Source organism: Mesoplodon densirostris, chromosome X (assembly GCF_025265405.1).
Source record: "Mesoplodon densirostris isolate mMesDen1 chromosome X, mMesDen1 primary haplotype, whole genome shotgun sequence".
NCBI classification, from domain to species: Eukaryota; Metazoa; Chordata; class Mammalia; order Artiodactyla; family Ziphiidae; genus Mesoplodon; species Mesoplodon densirostris.
In genome coordinates, this window is record NC_082681.1 from 119,824,335 (window position 1) to 119,840,716 (window position 16,382).

A 16,382-nucleotide genomic window follows, 5' to 3' on the forward strand; every position below is an offset into this window, starting at 1 on the left:
AATATCTATTATTCCAAGGTTTAAAAAATACACTTCACATTTAAAAGAGAGAATAACCTTTTATTCCAACACTAATGGATTAGAATTTTCCAGGGTGTTTTATATAAATACATTGGGTCAAAATTTATTCTGGATTGCAAGCAGGACTTAGAAAATGGTCTGAACAGTGATCTAGTTTCTTCCTAGGTGCCTAAATGAAAGGGAATGGGTGCCTTTGCCTACTATTCATCATGTTTTTGCCTGGAAAATAATGCTCAAACTGTAAAGAATGAGCACTTCCATCAAAAGAAGCACAGATCCCAGAGACTATGATGAAGATGTACTCTGGACCATAGCCACTGTAGGATAATGAGAGACTTTAATTTATATGAGTGACCATTCATTTAAACTATAACCTCTACTATAGCTGAATTGAGTGATGGTGAAGAGAAAGAGTTAGGACAAAAAAGAAGCAAGGTGTTATAGTACTTAAAACCTTAGGGGTCTCAGATATGAATCAAAATGATCATTATGATACTTGCCTACCCCGAATAAGAGGCTGCCAGTTTTTTGAAAAATCACATTAATGTGGATCAGCTACAGTAATGGAACTGGTCAAATGTCTCCCATTCTATATAAGTGGAGATTATTATGTCCCCAAAGGTACATTACTTTGATTCTGATTCTTCTGATAGCTAAGTAGTGTCCCTACAGCCATTTCTATGAGCCAAGAATCAAAGCAAAGTTAGTTCAAATCCAAGTATTCATTTTGCTCGCGAAAAAAATATGCGAGCAGATTTCTGAGTTCCAGATTTGGAGGGAGAAAACATACTGTTTATACAAAGAGTATAACCACTTTTTATCATTTACTTTATTTATTCAAATAATTGCTAACTATACTAAAGCAGTCAATATGATGACTGTACCCTTCTTTCAGCCTATCTACTCTTGACAACAAATTACACATTGATTTCTACCCACCAATTTCTTTCCATTTTCTTGTATGACATAATCATTGTGACTAGTTGAAAATTTTAGGGCTAGATGGTGTTTTCCAGCATAACGTTCAGTGTAATTTGATTCATCCTGCTTTTTTCACAGTTTCTCTATGCTCTTTTTGAATACACAATTCCAAAAACCAGAATTGTTTCTGCATGAGAAAGTGAAATTGTTTTTTTGATGAGAAAGTAATAATTTGGTTACTCTTAAACTTTATAGCTGAATGTTACTTAATGGCAGAAAATTATATAACTTTACTACTTTTTAATCAGCCTTCCCACACTCACTAACATAAGATTAGCAATATCTTTAAAAAAGTGACCCATATGAAGTATTTATCTTTGACTCCCAAATTCTACTTTCACTGCCAAAAGAAAATGATTGGATAAGAGCACAGAGATAAATGTGCAACATGTGTGTTGCAGTACTGTTTAAACCAATGAAAAACTGTACATTATGTAAATGCCCATTAGCATGGGGTATAAAAATTGTGTAGAAAAACGTTTAAGAATAGCTAATGTACTTCAATTCTATCTTTGTAAAAAATTTTATATAAATATAGAAAACACAGAAAGCTATACAACACCATTAACAATGGTTACATTAAAGGGGAGTACAGACTACAATATATATTTTCTTCTTTATTCTTTTATTTCCTGAACTTTTGGCAATAAACATGTTATTTTTATAAACAATAAAGTCAATAAAATAAATGGACCTAGTGTATGAATAGTAATATTCCAGTTAGAAAATCGTGAATTTTATGAAGTATCTAGTTAGGACTGTTTGTTATGGATGGAAAATTCCCACAAAAAAAGAACAGAACCAGAAAGATAACACTATTTAAAACAGTAAAAGGTGGTGATCGGGAAATGACATCTGCTCTGTGCATTATACTTCTATATAATTATCAAAAGAAAAACAAAATTATTATTCAACTGTGCACAATAAGTCAAGAACTACATTATCTGTTGTTTTTTTAATTCAATGAATGATTTCAGTAGATACCTCACTTAAGTGTTAACTCAGGTTCATGTGGAAATTATGAATAGGAATGAAGCTGGCTGAGTAATTCCGAGTCTATGTGTAACATTTTCCTTAATAACAGGTAGGTTTTAGCTATATCAGTCCCATCCAAGTACTTGTATACATATAAACAGCAACCAGACAACATGACTCTCATGCGAATAATCCTTTTTTCCTTAGTCCTTTCTCAAGCTCCCTGAGTTGGATTATTTCTTCATTACTTTCTATCTTTTCTACTGCATATTATTCTTAACAACTGTCCCCATTTATTGGGTTGTACCACGTTCTATTCAAGGGCAAATATGGAATGGTCTTAGAGCTCCAGGAAAAATAATTCTCAGCTCTGGTTCTGTGATACCTTCACACATCTTCGAACATATAATTAAGTGTAATGAACTATTGAAATAAATTTATTTCTCTTTAACTGTTATTGAGATATTTATGGTTGACAGATTATAGGGAGGCACGAGTAGATGGTATGATGAAATGAGGCAAGTATACGGGTTACAACTTCAAGAAATTTGGGAGCCCCGTGTTCGGAGCTAAATGTAACGGTACATACACGTCAAAATAGGTAAAATATATCAATGCGTGTTAATCATTTTTCAAGATTAGTTTTCCATTTCCTCATTTGAGTTTCTGGCTACGATTTAAAAGTATTAAGTGTGATAGACCTGAATTAAAAGCCATGTGAAGATACAACAGTAATATGAAAAATGATTGTAAAATATTCTTTTTTTTTTTTTTTGCTGTACGTGGGCCTCTCACTGCTGTGGCCTCTCCCGTTGCGGAGCACAGGCTCCGGACACACAGGCTCCGCGGCCATGGCTCGCGGGCCCAGCCGCTCCACGGCATGTGGGATCTTCCGGGATCGGGGCACGAACCCGTGTCCCCTGCATCGGCAGGCGGACTCTCAACCACTGCGCCACCAGGGAAGCCCGTAAAATATTCTTTACATTGGGTGCAATGAAGGTCTTTCTATACAAGGAGATACAGGGAGCTTTGAAAGAAGGAAGAAGGGAGCCTAATGGGATCCTAACATAGGAAGGAATTAAATAAGGTACAAAACTTTAAGAGATAATGGGTTTGGGATACATATGAAGAAAAACATTTTAATAATCAAAGACATCCAAAAAGGAATTGGCTGACTTGTGAAAAAGTGATCTCAACACCAAAAGAGATATTTAAATATTCTTGCACAGGCTAAAGGATTAGATTAGACTTCCAAAACCACAATACATTACAACTCTAATATGCAGAATGGGTAGGAAAGTGCAAATAGATGACAACAGATGAGCTTTAGTAAAAGGATGTGGTCCTGGCACATCTCTGATTACTTGTCCTCCATCTTTTCTTCCTCCTTACAACCAATAAATGCAGGTATTTCCTCTAGGCTAAGTGTTCTACCCCTAATATTTCATGCTGTCTTCTTACAATAATTTCTTCTCTTCCCAGAGCTTCCACTAACAACTTGCTGCATGAATCCCAAATCTTTCTAACCATCCCTGCTCCCTATCAAGAACTCGTGACATATTTCCAACAGTTCAGTTCATCCATACTAATAGCTACTGAATAATCAAGCACCAGTAATTCACTACGCTAGATTCTCCCTATCTACATTACATTCCTTTTACTTATATTTTCATTCTTATGACAGCCCTAGAAAGTAAACTATTAAACCCATTTTACATGTGACGAAACTGAAGCAAAAAGAGATTAAGTTTTCTTGGCCAAGATTACAAACATAGTAGTAGTGGTAGTTCAAATGAATGCAACACTTTAAAAACCAAACTTAGCTCCCTGTTCTCATTCAACAGCAATAACAAAAAGTTCCCTATCATCCTCTCAAGTTTTGAGTATGGAGTCACCTTTGACAGTTCCCCCTCTTTTTAATCCACATGTATCCTAAAGAATAGATTCTAGCAATTAATACTTCCTCTCACTGCCTTATTTCTGGCTTGGATACCTGACTGTTAGACTTAAAACAGAGTCCTAATGGCTCTTTCTACTCTGATCTTTTGCAGCTCCAAAATACTGCTACAGTATAGAAGTGTTCTTCCCCTCAAAACCTTTGAAAAGCTCTCCAAAGGCCTAACTAAAGAATCAATTCCTCAAATAGGTCCTTTGCCAATATGGCCATAGCTGTCTCATATTATTTTTCTTTAATGTGGTTCTTAAACTTCAGAATGTGTTAGGTTCTCCTGGAAACCCCAGAGTTTTTGATCCAGTAGGTCTGAGGTGGGGCCCTAGAATTTACATTTTTTTTTCACAAGGTCCCAAATGGTCTGGGAACCACATTTTAAGAACAGCTATATTAGACAATGACTGTCTTGAAGGCAGTGACTTGCTCATGTCTAGAATATTTTAATATGTTTTTAAGATTAGATATTATAACTTATAGAATCACTAAGTATTTATTGTGTGCCTTTTATGTATTATGGATACAATGGTACTTGCAGTGCAACCTGTGACTCATTAAAAAGTATAATGAACAGGCGAGAGATGAGCAGGTCAATGAACATTTACAATAAATTAAGAGAAGTACGTCAATAGAATGGATACAGGGTGAAATGGGAGGCTCCCAAAGGGGCATCTAACCCATTCTTGAGGGTTCAGGGAAGGTTTCCTATTAGTCTAAGCTGAATTTCTTAGGAATTGGACACGTGAAGGTGATGTGGAGGTTGAGGGAGTGAAGAAAGCCGTGAGACAAGGTAAAACCAGTTTGAGCAACTTTCGGTAGTTCAGTATGGGTGGAAGAGTTGGTGAAGTTAGTATTATGTTCCCCTCGAACACTGTGCTTTTCTCCTCAGCTATATCCTTGCAAAAGCGTTCTTCCTTCTACTTGCAATTTTTCTCCCACCTATAAAATCTTACGTATCCATAATGGCACTTATTAAATGCAGTACCATCATAAAGCCTCTTACAGCTAGAACCTTATTTTCCTCATGTGATCTCATGGTACACTGTTTGTATCTCTCCAGTGGCATTTTTTTCATGCACTGCCTCTTATTAAAGTTATATATTTTTCTTCACCCCCCCCTTCATTTACCCTCACAGAACTTTTTGAGGGTTTTTTTTTTTTAGGATAAAAACTGAGTCTTATTTGTCTGGATATACCTGCAATCAATGCCTTACAAATGGCAGAGACTTAATCAGTATTTGTTGATAACTCAACTAGTGAAACGATATGGTGACATGAGAATGTAAATGTTTCAGAGACAATAAAGTGCCTAAAAGTCCAAAGGGAGTTTAGTTTTGTATGTAAAACCAAGATGTAGTTTTAAATTTTTCTCTAAATGTAATATACTTGATACTAAAGCTATAATAGACATTGTTTCCCTCAAATTACCAAATAAACTTTCTTATAAATGAACATTTGAAAAAAAAAACAGTATTTATATCCTGGATACTTCAGACCTAAAGTCATAGTGATTTATGACAAGGAATATAACTATGGATATAGTTGCTATTTGTCATAGAAAGATTCTGCTTTATTATTATATAAACACTGTTAGCAAAGTTTTCTTCTAGAAAAATATTTTGTAGTGGTTGTACATAGTCCAAGTTTCTCTTCCTCAATATTTTAATAGAATATTTCATTCACATTAAGTTCATGGATTGGAATGAACCTTAAAAAACCCACTTATACATCTTACACAAAATATGCCTTGTTATTAAAGATAATCTGCTTTTCACATATGCCGAACTACTAATATTACCTTCCTGATTGTCCAGGTAGCAAAAGTCAATGTCCCTAAACAATGGCAAGTCTTACTAGTTAAATGTAATCCCCAACCTGGACATTGAAATGCATTTTATATACAAGACAAACAGGATTAAAATTGTCCAAGAAAGTTTTTAAGGTATCCCAAGAGTTAAAAGCCAGAGGCTCTGCTTTCTTGTAGATGGGGCTTGTAATTGCTTTGATCAGGCTGAAGAGGATACCAGGGGTTCTTGGGTTAACACAACATAAGTGGGCAGGTCCTTGGACAATGGGTTGCCCAGATTAGATGCACAAAAGACTTTGGGGTTGGTGCTGAAGAGGTGACACTCTTCCTTTCCTCTTTGTACACAGAGGGAAGAAGTTGTCTCTGACCCCTTTAGGACTTTCTCTAGCCTATCTGATTTCGAAACAATAGCTGGTGAATTATTTGACCAACATATGAAAAGAATCTCTACTCTATGGTCCCAAGTAAGCAAAGTTAAAAAATAAAGTAAGAATGTAAGTCTATCAACTTAGACCTTCTCTACCTTTGTCACAACTGTATTTGGAGTTACAAGAAAACATCTCTCAACATACAAGCAGGAAGATAGGACATTCTTAAAAGGTTTTCAAAGTTATTATCCTTCAGAAGACAAAGTAACAGATCCATTCATTAACAATTACACATGCTCCTGTGTATACACTGGCTCTTACTAACAGTTTGTAATGTATAAATGATACCTCTTCACAAAGGAAATTTCAAAGAGACTTGAAGTGTGCCTATATGAATGTCTGATGATATGTCACACTATACCCAAACGTTCTTCTGCTCCTTTTAAAAGCACTGAAGAGACTTAATTCAATATACAACCCATCACCCTGAGACTAATGACACTGTTTTTGCCAAATTTTTTGGTGCTGAGATATTTATTATAGTGCTCTGTTCCCCTGCATTACTAAAACATTTGAAAACATTTCAGAAGTAATGAATTTTGATACACAATATCTTTCAAAGATCCTAGAACTACTAAATTTGAGTACCAATCTACAAACTTCACCTTCACCTAAATTTACTTTTTTCACATAATACTAATGATAAAGTCTTACAATATTAAACTATAGTATATTTGGAGATATCCTAATTTTGCTCTTCCACAATCATTCATTTACTGAATAGAAACAGAGAATTACCTACGGTTCAAATATAAAGAAATATAAGCTGAAAGGTATGCATTTGGTTAAGTAACTAAATGCAAAAAAAAATGTGACCTTAAATTCCAACATGGAGTAATTTAAATAGGTAATTCAGAGTATTCAGAAATGACCCAAGGTGTTATCTATTTTAAATAAAACCTTAGTACTGATATTTTTACAAACATGATTAGAAGAGATAATCTTGGGAGAACATGAAAGGAACAAACATTCAAAAAGAAGGAATATGGGAATTAAAAAGTTTTATTTTCATTAGAGGAAAAACTCCACAATTTTATGTCTTTATTCACTGAGCCACTCTTCACCTCACAGTCTCCTTAACTTTAAAAGGCACTTATCCAGTGAAATAAGACTGCATACATCAAAGCATTTGTTTTTTATGTGGCTTAATTTTACTGTAAAAGTTGGACCGTGTTGAGCTGCTCACAATTTGAATTTACACATATGTTTTGGTAGTTAATATTTTCATGTGCATTTCACAGTCACATATATAATGTGTGTGTGTGTGTGTGTGTGTTATATTTAAAGAGAAAGCACAGAGAACACGGTTTCTCACTTCTGAAGATGGACAGGGAGTCCAAGAGAGAAAGCCAAATTGGAGACTACAAGAAGCTAGTACTTTGTTTCTCACCTATTGTACATCACCTTCCTGGAGTCCTTCTCCGTAACCAAGAAGTTCTGAGGGTTAAATCAGAATTTCTTGATTGGCTCATGAGGAAGCTCATGGGAGGAAGAAAATAATAATCATAATTTTTTCCATTAAGTTCTACAAATGACCCACAATGTTTTCACCAAAGGTGATACATTTCCATATCCTATTACTTGCATTATCTCCTGTTACCTAACACTTATATTAACTGCAGCCTTTGTATCACTGGTATCTCTGCTTCTGTGGCAAGCTGATTTAAAAACTATGGGTATAGTTTAGCATCTTGAACCTACCGCTCTCTCCCCCTTCTTCCAGCTCAATACACTATTTGGTAATATTTTGGCCTCTGAAGGCCCAAAGTTTATTTTTGGGGCTTCATGGTTTACGTTCATATATGCTATAGAAAACTAAATTGAAGCCCATTTTATTTTTATTTCACTATCATTCATGGTATTCTTTAACTTCTCCAAAACATAAAATTGAGTGAGTCTGAGAGACTCTGCTAGGGAGACGTGGAGAAGGAAGACAATCACATCACAGTGAAAGACTGTGGGGATGAATCTTTGGTCATATCACAGAACCTCATTCCCCCCAAAATCAGTAAGCTATTTTAAAAGAACCACAATAATACAGGTTTTTAACTAAAATTTTTATAGAGATATTTGCATAAGTTAAATTTTAACACCATTTTGTATTTGCATATATATGGAAATTATTACATTTCAGCCATTCCTTCCTATGTTTCATTTCTGTTCTCCTTGCAAAGACATTGGAAATATGTGTATTTTAAAATAAAGAGTCTTAGTCACCAAAGCTAAGGGATGAAATAAAGCATTGTTATCTAAAAATCCATAGATGCTATTTATAAGAATTCTGAGAAGAATAAAAAAAGGTCTATACTTACGGAAAAATTCAGCTTAAATTTAATTTAGGAATCCAAATGAAAAACATAATTAAAAGGAACCAAAGCCCTAGTATTCAAAAAGTAACATGTTTAAAAATCTACAGCTTTTCTATGAATAATTTTTATAATGTCATTTACTGGTAGGCATTTAACAGATATGTGTATTTGAAAATACTAGCTATTATTGCAATAGATGACTATATTTATCAAAACAAAACCAAAGAATGTGTATATATGCATTTATATAGCTAAATAAACAGCATTCTACATCTTTATTAATAAAAAGTTTTAGTTTAAGAACTTCCATAATGGTCATAAATACTTTCACTGTAGAAGTTATCTTTAGAAACCATTTTATCAGAAATGCAACAACCCAGACAAAAAAGGTAACTCAGTGTCAGCTCTAAATGGGGTCACAGTGAGCTCTCTCTGCCATTTGTCTCAATTTTAAATTCCCCTTATTGCCCAGTATTAGAGTAATAAGGTGAGAGGGAATGTGAAAGTGATCAGTGGTTACATTACCTAAAATTTCAGCCACCAAGCTTATCAGCATATTAATTTAGTGGATGAAACCTATATTTAAATCCTAGGGCTAAATAACCTGAAAAGAATGTGAGACTTTTATAATTATCTCTTGAATTTCCTATTTTATGATGTTCTAATGTGTTTCCCTTTCATGCAATAATTTTTAATCTTCATTAGGCAGTTAACTGTTATCTACTAATGGCCCACCCCTACTACAGACAGAAAGTAAATCAGGGAATTGTGACTGGCCAACTTTTGCCTTTCTGATAGATGTAGGAAAAGGGATATAGTTATTGACACTGATTTGCAAATGAGTTGCACACTTAATAAGCCAGAGTAGGTAAGAACATCAGCCAACAGATACATTTGAAACATACAAAATAATCACTTAATATGGAAACCTTCTAAAATTCCATGTAAAATAACTAGACCATATTAACTGTATGTTGACACTGAAAGATGTTTCTAATAATAAAAATAAATTAGCGTTAATCATGTTTAAAACCAATTAGTCTTTTCCTGGTGAAGCTAATAAGAACTTCATAAATAAGAAAGAAATCAGGATGCAGAGATCTGAAGAAAAAATAAATTGGTTCACAGGAAGTTACCAATATTAAGGTATCATACAACTTATCTCCTTTATATAAAGACTTAAGATAATTTTAGTTTGATAACAGAAAAATCATAAAATATTATATTGGATAATAAAGTAATGAATTGATTTCTCTAGGGAAAATAAAATATATAACTTAAATCAATATGTGGCAATTCAAAACCAGTTTCCACACATCTCATCAAATCCACGATATTCAAGGTAAAAGAAAAGAAAAAAAATCTACCACCATCTCATAAATGACATACTATATAAGGTAGAACCTGAAATAAAATATTACTATGAGTAACTGAAAACTACTATGCATTATTTCTTTCAATTTTTGGTGTCTCTTCATGATATTTCTCCCTTCCAAAAGAGAACAATTCATGTGCTCTGTTTTAGAATACCAATTTCTTAGAATCCTAATGGAGTTATTTTAGGATATTATCATAACCATTTATTAAGCAATATGTTAAACACCATGCTAAAATATTTAATCTCTGTATTCCAGCAACATCTTGTGTTTACAGGAATAAGAAAGGAGGTGCACCACAAATACTGCCATTTGAGGCCTCAGTTTTCAATATTTTGGTTATAAGGAATTATAAGATAAATACTTTCTCTTTTGAGAAAGGAGAACAGAAGAAAATAGGCAAGAATTAAAAAAAAAACCCTGAAAGAGGTGAAGAATGGAGGAGAAATAGTCAAGTGAGAAGAGATGAGGATGGTAAAGGAAAGGGGAAGAAAACTGAATTAGAAGAAAAACCTAAAAAAATAAAGACAACAATTAAATTAAGAGAGAGAGAGAAAGCACATCAGTGTTAGCCAATACTGTGGTACTGATTCCACTCAATGAGCCACTCCTTCCTTCCTGCTGAAGTCCAGGGGCAGGGCAGTAGGGTGAGAGGGAGGGAAAGGGAGAGCTGGGTTTTAATTGGTCACCACACTCTCCATCCATTCTGATTACGTTGGTTTCCCTTTCAAACAATACTTGCCTGTTGTTCTGGGATTGAAGGAACAAGAGGGTGAAGAAAGAGTAAAAAATGAGAGACTAGAGTGAGAATAAGAGAGAATAAGGGAGATGCCATTGAGAGTTACATAAATGAAGTTAGAATGACCTTTTGAGATAACTTAATAGTCCTTTAACTTGTTCCCTTCTCCTCACCCCCTCTGCCATCACCTGCAGTCTTGTTCAGCAACGTTTACCATTTGGGGGTAACAAAACACACTAGTTTATAGTGTTCATCTTCCATCTCTCACTGATCAATGTCTAACACCCTATTTGTTGTAGTCTATATTCTTCATGAGTATCCCAACCCAGTTATTTCCCAGTAGGATTTATAGCCCCATCTATTGAACCATTTCTTGCCATAATGTAGTCACCAGGTTCCAGAAGACCTTCCAAAATAATAGTGAATATGTTACAAATACAAAATAAAAGGAAAATTTTCCAAATGCTGGTTCAACCATCACATACCCCACTCTTTTCAACTCATATTCCTAAGAAGAAAATATCTGTTTTTAGTATGGATAGAATCTTTATAACACTTACACACCAAAAACAGCATTGACATGAAATTTTAACAGATTCATTAGGAATACGCCCAGATAGATTTAATAACTATAAGTAGTCTCATCAGCTAAAAAAAAAAGTGTTAAAAGTGCATCATGAGGGCAGAGTTGTTGGTTCAAACTATGCCGAGGTATCTCCCAGAGAGGAATGTAGTGGCAGATGAAGTGGAAAAAATCTTGGGAGATTCCAGCAGCCTTTGAGGAGTTGGATCTTCACTGGCAGGGAAGACATGCAATAGGACTCAGTCTGCTTTGCTTGGATGTTCATGATTTTTTCTTCTTCCTACCTGGCAGCCACAGTTTCTCAGCCACAGAAGTATGTTGATTAGAAAAGCTTAAAAGCCACTTATAATAAAGAATATAGCAACGTGAAAAAGGACATAAAACTTCCAGTTTCATTTCAAATAAGAAAATGTACTTTTTTTTAAAAAAGAGCAAACTAGAAACACACAAACACACACATCTAATTGGACATCTTGAAGATATACCATACTAGCAATTTCAAAAAATAGTATCTGAATTCATCTGTGATTATTTAACTTTCTCATACTCTTAGGGATAAATTTCACATTGCTTTTCTAGGTATTTTATAATAAGAAAAGTTATCAAATTTTATATTGTACATTACTACCTGTAGCAGTAGGAAATTTTAGAATTACAGAAAACTACTAACTGGGCTAATAACATTCAAAATATAAAATTGAACATTACTCTTTTCATTATTGAATCTAAATTGGTATAGAATAATATTGGCAAAATCTCACTATTCTGGTCAGTTAATTACTGGATTAAAATATCATTAAATATGTATTTCAAATATATTAGGCCATACTTTAATGTAATTATTACATCATAACCAACCTCTAATGTCCCTGGTTATGAATGCAGGGAGAGAAGGGGTAATTGCAGACTGCAAATAACTTATACTTGTTTCAACTAATTTAACAACCTATCAAGCCTTTTGTAGTAATAAAACTCAGATAATGTCCATTTCCCCACCTCTGTATATTGTCTGGTAAGAAGTTAAAAGCACTGCACAGACCACAATGCAGGCAATAGCAAGAAAAAGAGGACAGAGTAGGGTGCATTTAATGAAAGGTACCATTCTTGCACAACTATGCCTCTACTTGAACGCAAAGAAGACAATCTGGTAATTGATCACACTATTAAGGAAGGCTACTTTCATGGAATTCAACATAATTTCCTGACAGAGAATGTCTCTATTATCATCCAAAATCAATTTGTAGGTTGTAGTAGCAGTCTGTCAAGGAACTGGGCTCCAATTGGCCCAACTGTTGTAGTAGGTAAAAGGGAGGGAGGGAGGTTGGAAAGTTAGTTTCTGTTGAACTCCTCATGTGTGCCTGGCATTGTGTTTTACATATCTTGTCTATCTGAAGGAAAGGAGTGAGTGAAGAAGTGGCAGTCAAGTTAAATTTCAACCCCATTTCTAATTTCAGTTCAGCTGAACCACTACCCCAGTTACGTAAATTCTCACTTCCTCTCTTCTTCTCTACCCTTGGCTCTCTGTAATCTCTCCCTGAATCCTGGGGTTTACTTACAGGATTATTAGAATTCCTCCCCTTTTGTTTGATAATTTTATAATTTGACTTTGGGGAAGGAGTATAATAAAACTGAAGTAAGAGCATGGGCCTTGTAATTAGTGAGCTTTGAGCTGTGGGTGGGTTAAATAATCATTCAATCTCCACTTACACCTTCTTCATAGGATTATTGTGAGGAGTAAATGACATAAAATATGTAAACTACTTAACATGATGCTTGGCACACTGTAAGAACACAGTAAGTGTTGGCTATGGTTATTATTATTAAAAAGATAAAGTTAAATAGTTACCATGACTCACTTAAAACCGTAAGTCAGTTTCAGAGCAAAAACTGAAAGCAAGTTCCCCCAACCATCATTCTGTGTAGTTTTTAATATTTTAGAATATTCCTGTGATGAAAAGATGTGTTGACACATTCTCACAGTATATAAATATCACCAATCCATAGAGATTTTATTAGTTCACTTGAAGTCTTTTAAAGACTTTCATATACAATAGACATGAGAATCTGCTCCACAAAGAGTATCATTTTAACAATTTTATTTTTCATTAGAGACTAATCTCTACCCTCTTAGAATTGACCAACTGGAAACAGGCCCAACTATCCAACAGATGTCATATTTGTTAAGGTTACATTGTAGAAATGGAGGCAGCATGAACATTAGAAGAAGCAGCTGCTTTATCCCACTGCCCCAAATCCTCATCCTAGGGGACAAGAAACTTTACTCAAGACAACCACTTTGTATAGTTTCTAGTAATGAGAACTTATCATCAAAACTGTCATAGTGTAGATAGGCTCTGTCGATTACCAATATTCTCCATTAATTAACTAACAATAATTAGTATTAACTTTACACCCACACATTTAATTTTTCAAACTTTCATTAACTTTTATTCACTTAGATAATGAACTCATTGAAGAAACATCATAACTTTAATTATCAGTGTTCAGGAGCCTCTCCAAAATATCACAAACTTCTCAGTTTATTCAAAACCAAAATTGAAATAGCGTCTGCCTTAATATCAGAATCACCGAGAAAGATCAGACTTTTCACATGAGTCTTCTTACCCCCAAAATACAGCCTTTCTTCTATGACTAGAACATGCAAAACCAAATTTAGTTAAAAGGTACAACAGGAAATAATTACTCACTCTGAAGAGTTAGTGAGCCATAAGTGAATATTTACCAGGAAAAAAACCCACTTTCTTTTAAAATGAGGATTATTAATCAATAATCAGATTATTTTAATTTTAACTTCATTTTAAAAAAACTTTACACTTTATTTTGGCAGAGATAGATCAACTGAGACAGAAAGTAGTCCAAAATGAAAATCAGATGATGTTCATTTTCTAAATCTAAGATTAAGAAAAATTGCCGTTGAAAATCTACCATAGGCACAGAATGCCACTGTCGTTCTTAGCTAGAAAGGGAGTTGTGAGGTTCATAGAGCAAAAAAATTTTATGAACTTATTTAGTTAAGTGCAATAGTTTTAAAACTTCAACTATAGTCCTCTTTTGGGAAATGAAAAGCCAATTCAGCTACTCCAATTTAAAATTTAAAAACTGACATTAAAATAAACCAATCTGCTTTAATGAACAAATCAATGTTAAAGTAGATGAATGAATGTATGCTGTTACCAAACATATCTACTAGGTAATTTGATAATTTATAAAATGAAACTTAAAAGTTATATCAAGAAAAGGTTGAATTTGTATGCACTGTCACTTTAATTTCTATTCCAAAATGATCACCCCAGTTCATAGAGTAATATTATCCTGCACCTGTCCATATAGAAATGTACATCTAAACTCAGCCACCACCAATATTTCCTCATGTTCGTTTAAAACTATGCCTTACATTTCTTCAGATAATTAAGAAAAATAGTTATTTTTTAAAAGGCTATTCGATTATTTTGTACACAAACAGGCCTTTCATTCCACTGGTATTCTTTCAAAGCTCTAGGCAATCTTTATATTAGTGCCTCCCACTGACTTGTAAGGTAATTATACATACCACAGTCTGATGATTAACTTGAATCACTTCATCACCAGCATGGATTTTCTTGCACCGATCTGCAGGTGACTAAATTTAACATAAAGGAAATGATAAAGAACATAAATTTTATCAGTCATTTCTTCTCTGTGGAAACACTACAGTAAGTTCACCCTTTTAAATTAGATCAAGAGTTAATTATAATCTTCAAGAAAATAAACCAGCAAAAATGGTTACTAATATTTGATATACTATTTGTATTCTATGTATAACTAATGACAGAAAGCAGGAATGTAAAACAATATATAGGTATTTATGTTGTAAAAGACCAATATGTTTCTGACAGCATTAAGGGAAAATGATAACTGCACACTTTAAACAGACAACCCTCTCAGGCTCTATTGGGCAACTGATTCAAAAATATATATGTCAAAACATTATTTTTTAAACATTGATCTTTTTCATTTAATACAAATAATTCACATTAACGTCAGCAAACAAGTATTTTCAAGTACATGCTTATGATCAGCATCAAAGCTCTGTCAACTAATGATGAAATTGCTAATTTATTTCATCATTAATACCATCAATCCTGAATAAATGAGAAAAGCAAATTAAAAGATGGATTGCCACTTGTTCAAAGTTATATTATATAACATTCTCTCTCTAATTATCTAACTACAAGAGAATCCTATTTCTTATGTTTCATACAGTGTAACATATAGGCAAATAAAATCACATTAAATAAACTAAAATGCCAGCATTTCTACAGGATGTAACAATTTTATCATTTTTTTCCTTTACTCCCCAAAGACATTAAAAACAAAAACAAGCAAAAAACAACTTTGGTAAGCTAATGTTGACAAGTTTTATGAAGTCTTTAGGAAACTAAAATGAGATTTAAGACAGAAATTTTATAATATTGTAGGTATGGATAATTAATTTAAAATTCTATTCTTTATTTTCCCTCTAGTGACTATCGATTATTGATTATGCATATTATTAGACATTTTAATGATAATATGTATATGGACTTTTGAATATACAGGAAATGTGTTTTTATGAAAAAATATATTTGTATATTCATATGTGTGTTAAGTTATCAAACACAACTATAAATACTGTAATATTACTCATGCATATCTACTGAAAGCTAAAGAAGAATGATGTGGTGATGCAATCTGCAAAGTAAAATGCTACTTTTGAGACACTGGAATAGGATTTTCTTTAAAAGTGACTTCCAGTTCCTTTAGTTTTTATTCCAATTTCCAATTATTTCCAAAATATAATTTCCAATTATTTCCAAAATAAATAAGTCTTAAAACAATCAATTTAACGAATTAAAAAATTCCCAATAAAATTATTTGCCAGAGGCTGGAAATGGAGATTAGATGGCATCTCAGGGAATTCCAGTTACTGAAGTAATAACACAACCATATGATTAAGAGAGTAGTTCATCTAGGATGTGAACCCAACCCTAAGAATAGTGTCATAACAAGAAAAAACAAGTATTTATTTTACAGCACCTACCAAATCAAACAAGTACCATGTTAACATTTCTGAAAAGTTCGTAAACCGATCAAACAAGTACCATGTAACATTTCTGAAAAGTTCGTAAACCGAGCTGTAACTAGAGTCAGTTCCTGTGCTTTTGGCTCACAATTG

General features: G+C 33.5%; 1 protein-coding gene across 4 annotated transcripts in view; it reads right to left on the reverse strand.

Moving 5' to 3' along the window:
- CNKSR2 (connector enhancer of kinase suppressor of Ras 2) overlaps window positions 1-16,382 on the reverse strand; it is a 257,184-nt gene that overhangs the window by 117,069 nt on the left and 123,733 nt on the right. For all 4 annotated transcript variants that reach the window (XM_060086861.1, XM_060086860.1, XM_060086858.1 and 1 more), the window contains exon 8: window positions 14,739-14,807. In XM_060086861.1, the coding sequence (XP_059942844.1) occupies window positions 14,739-14,807 (69 nt within the window). The remainder of the gene's footprint in view (window positions 1-14,738; window positions 14,808-16,382) is intronic.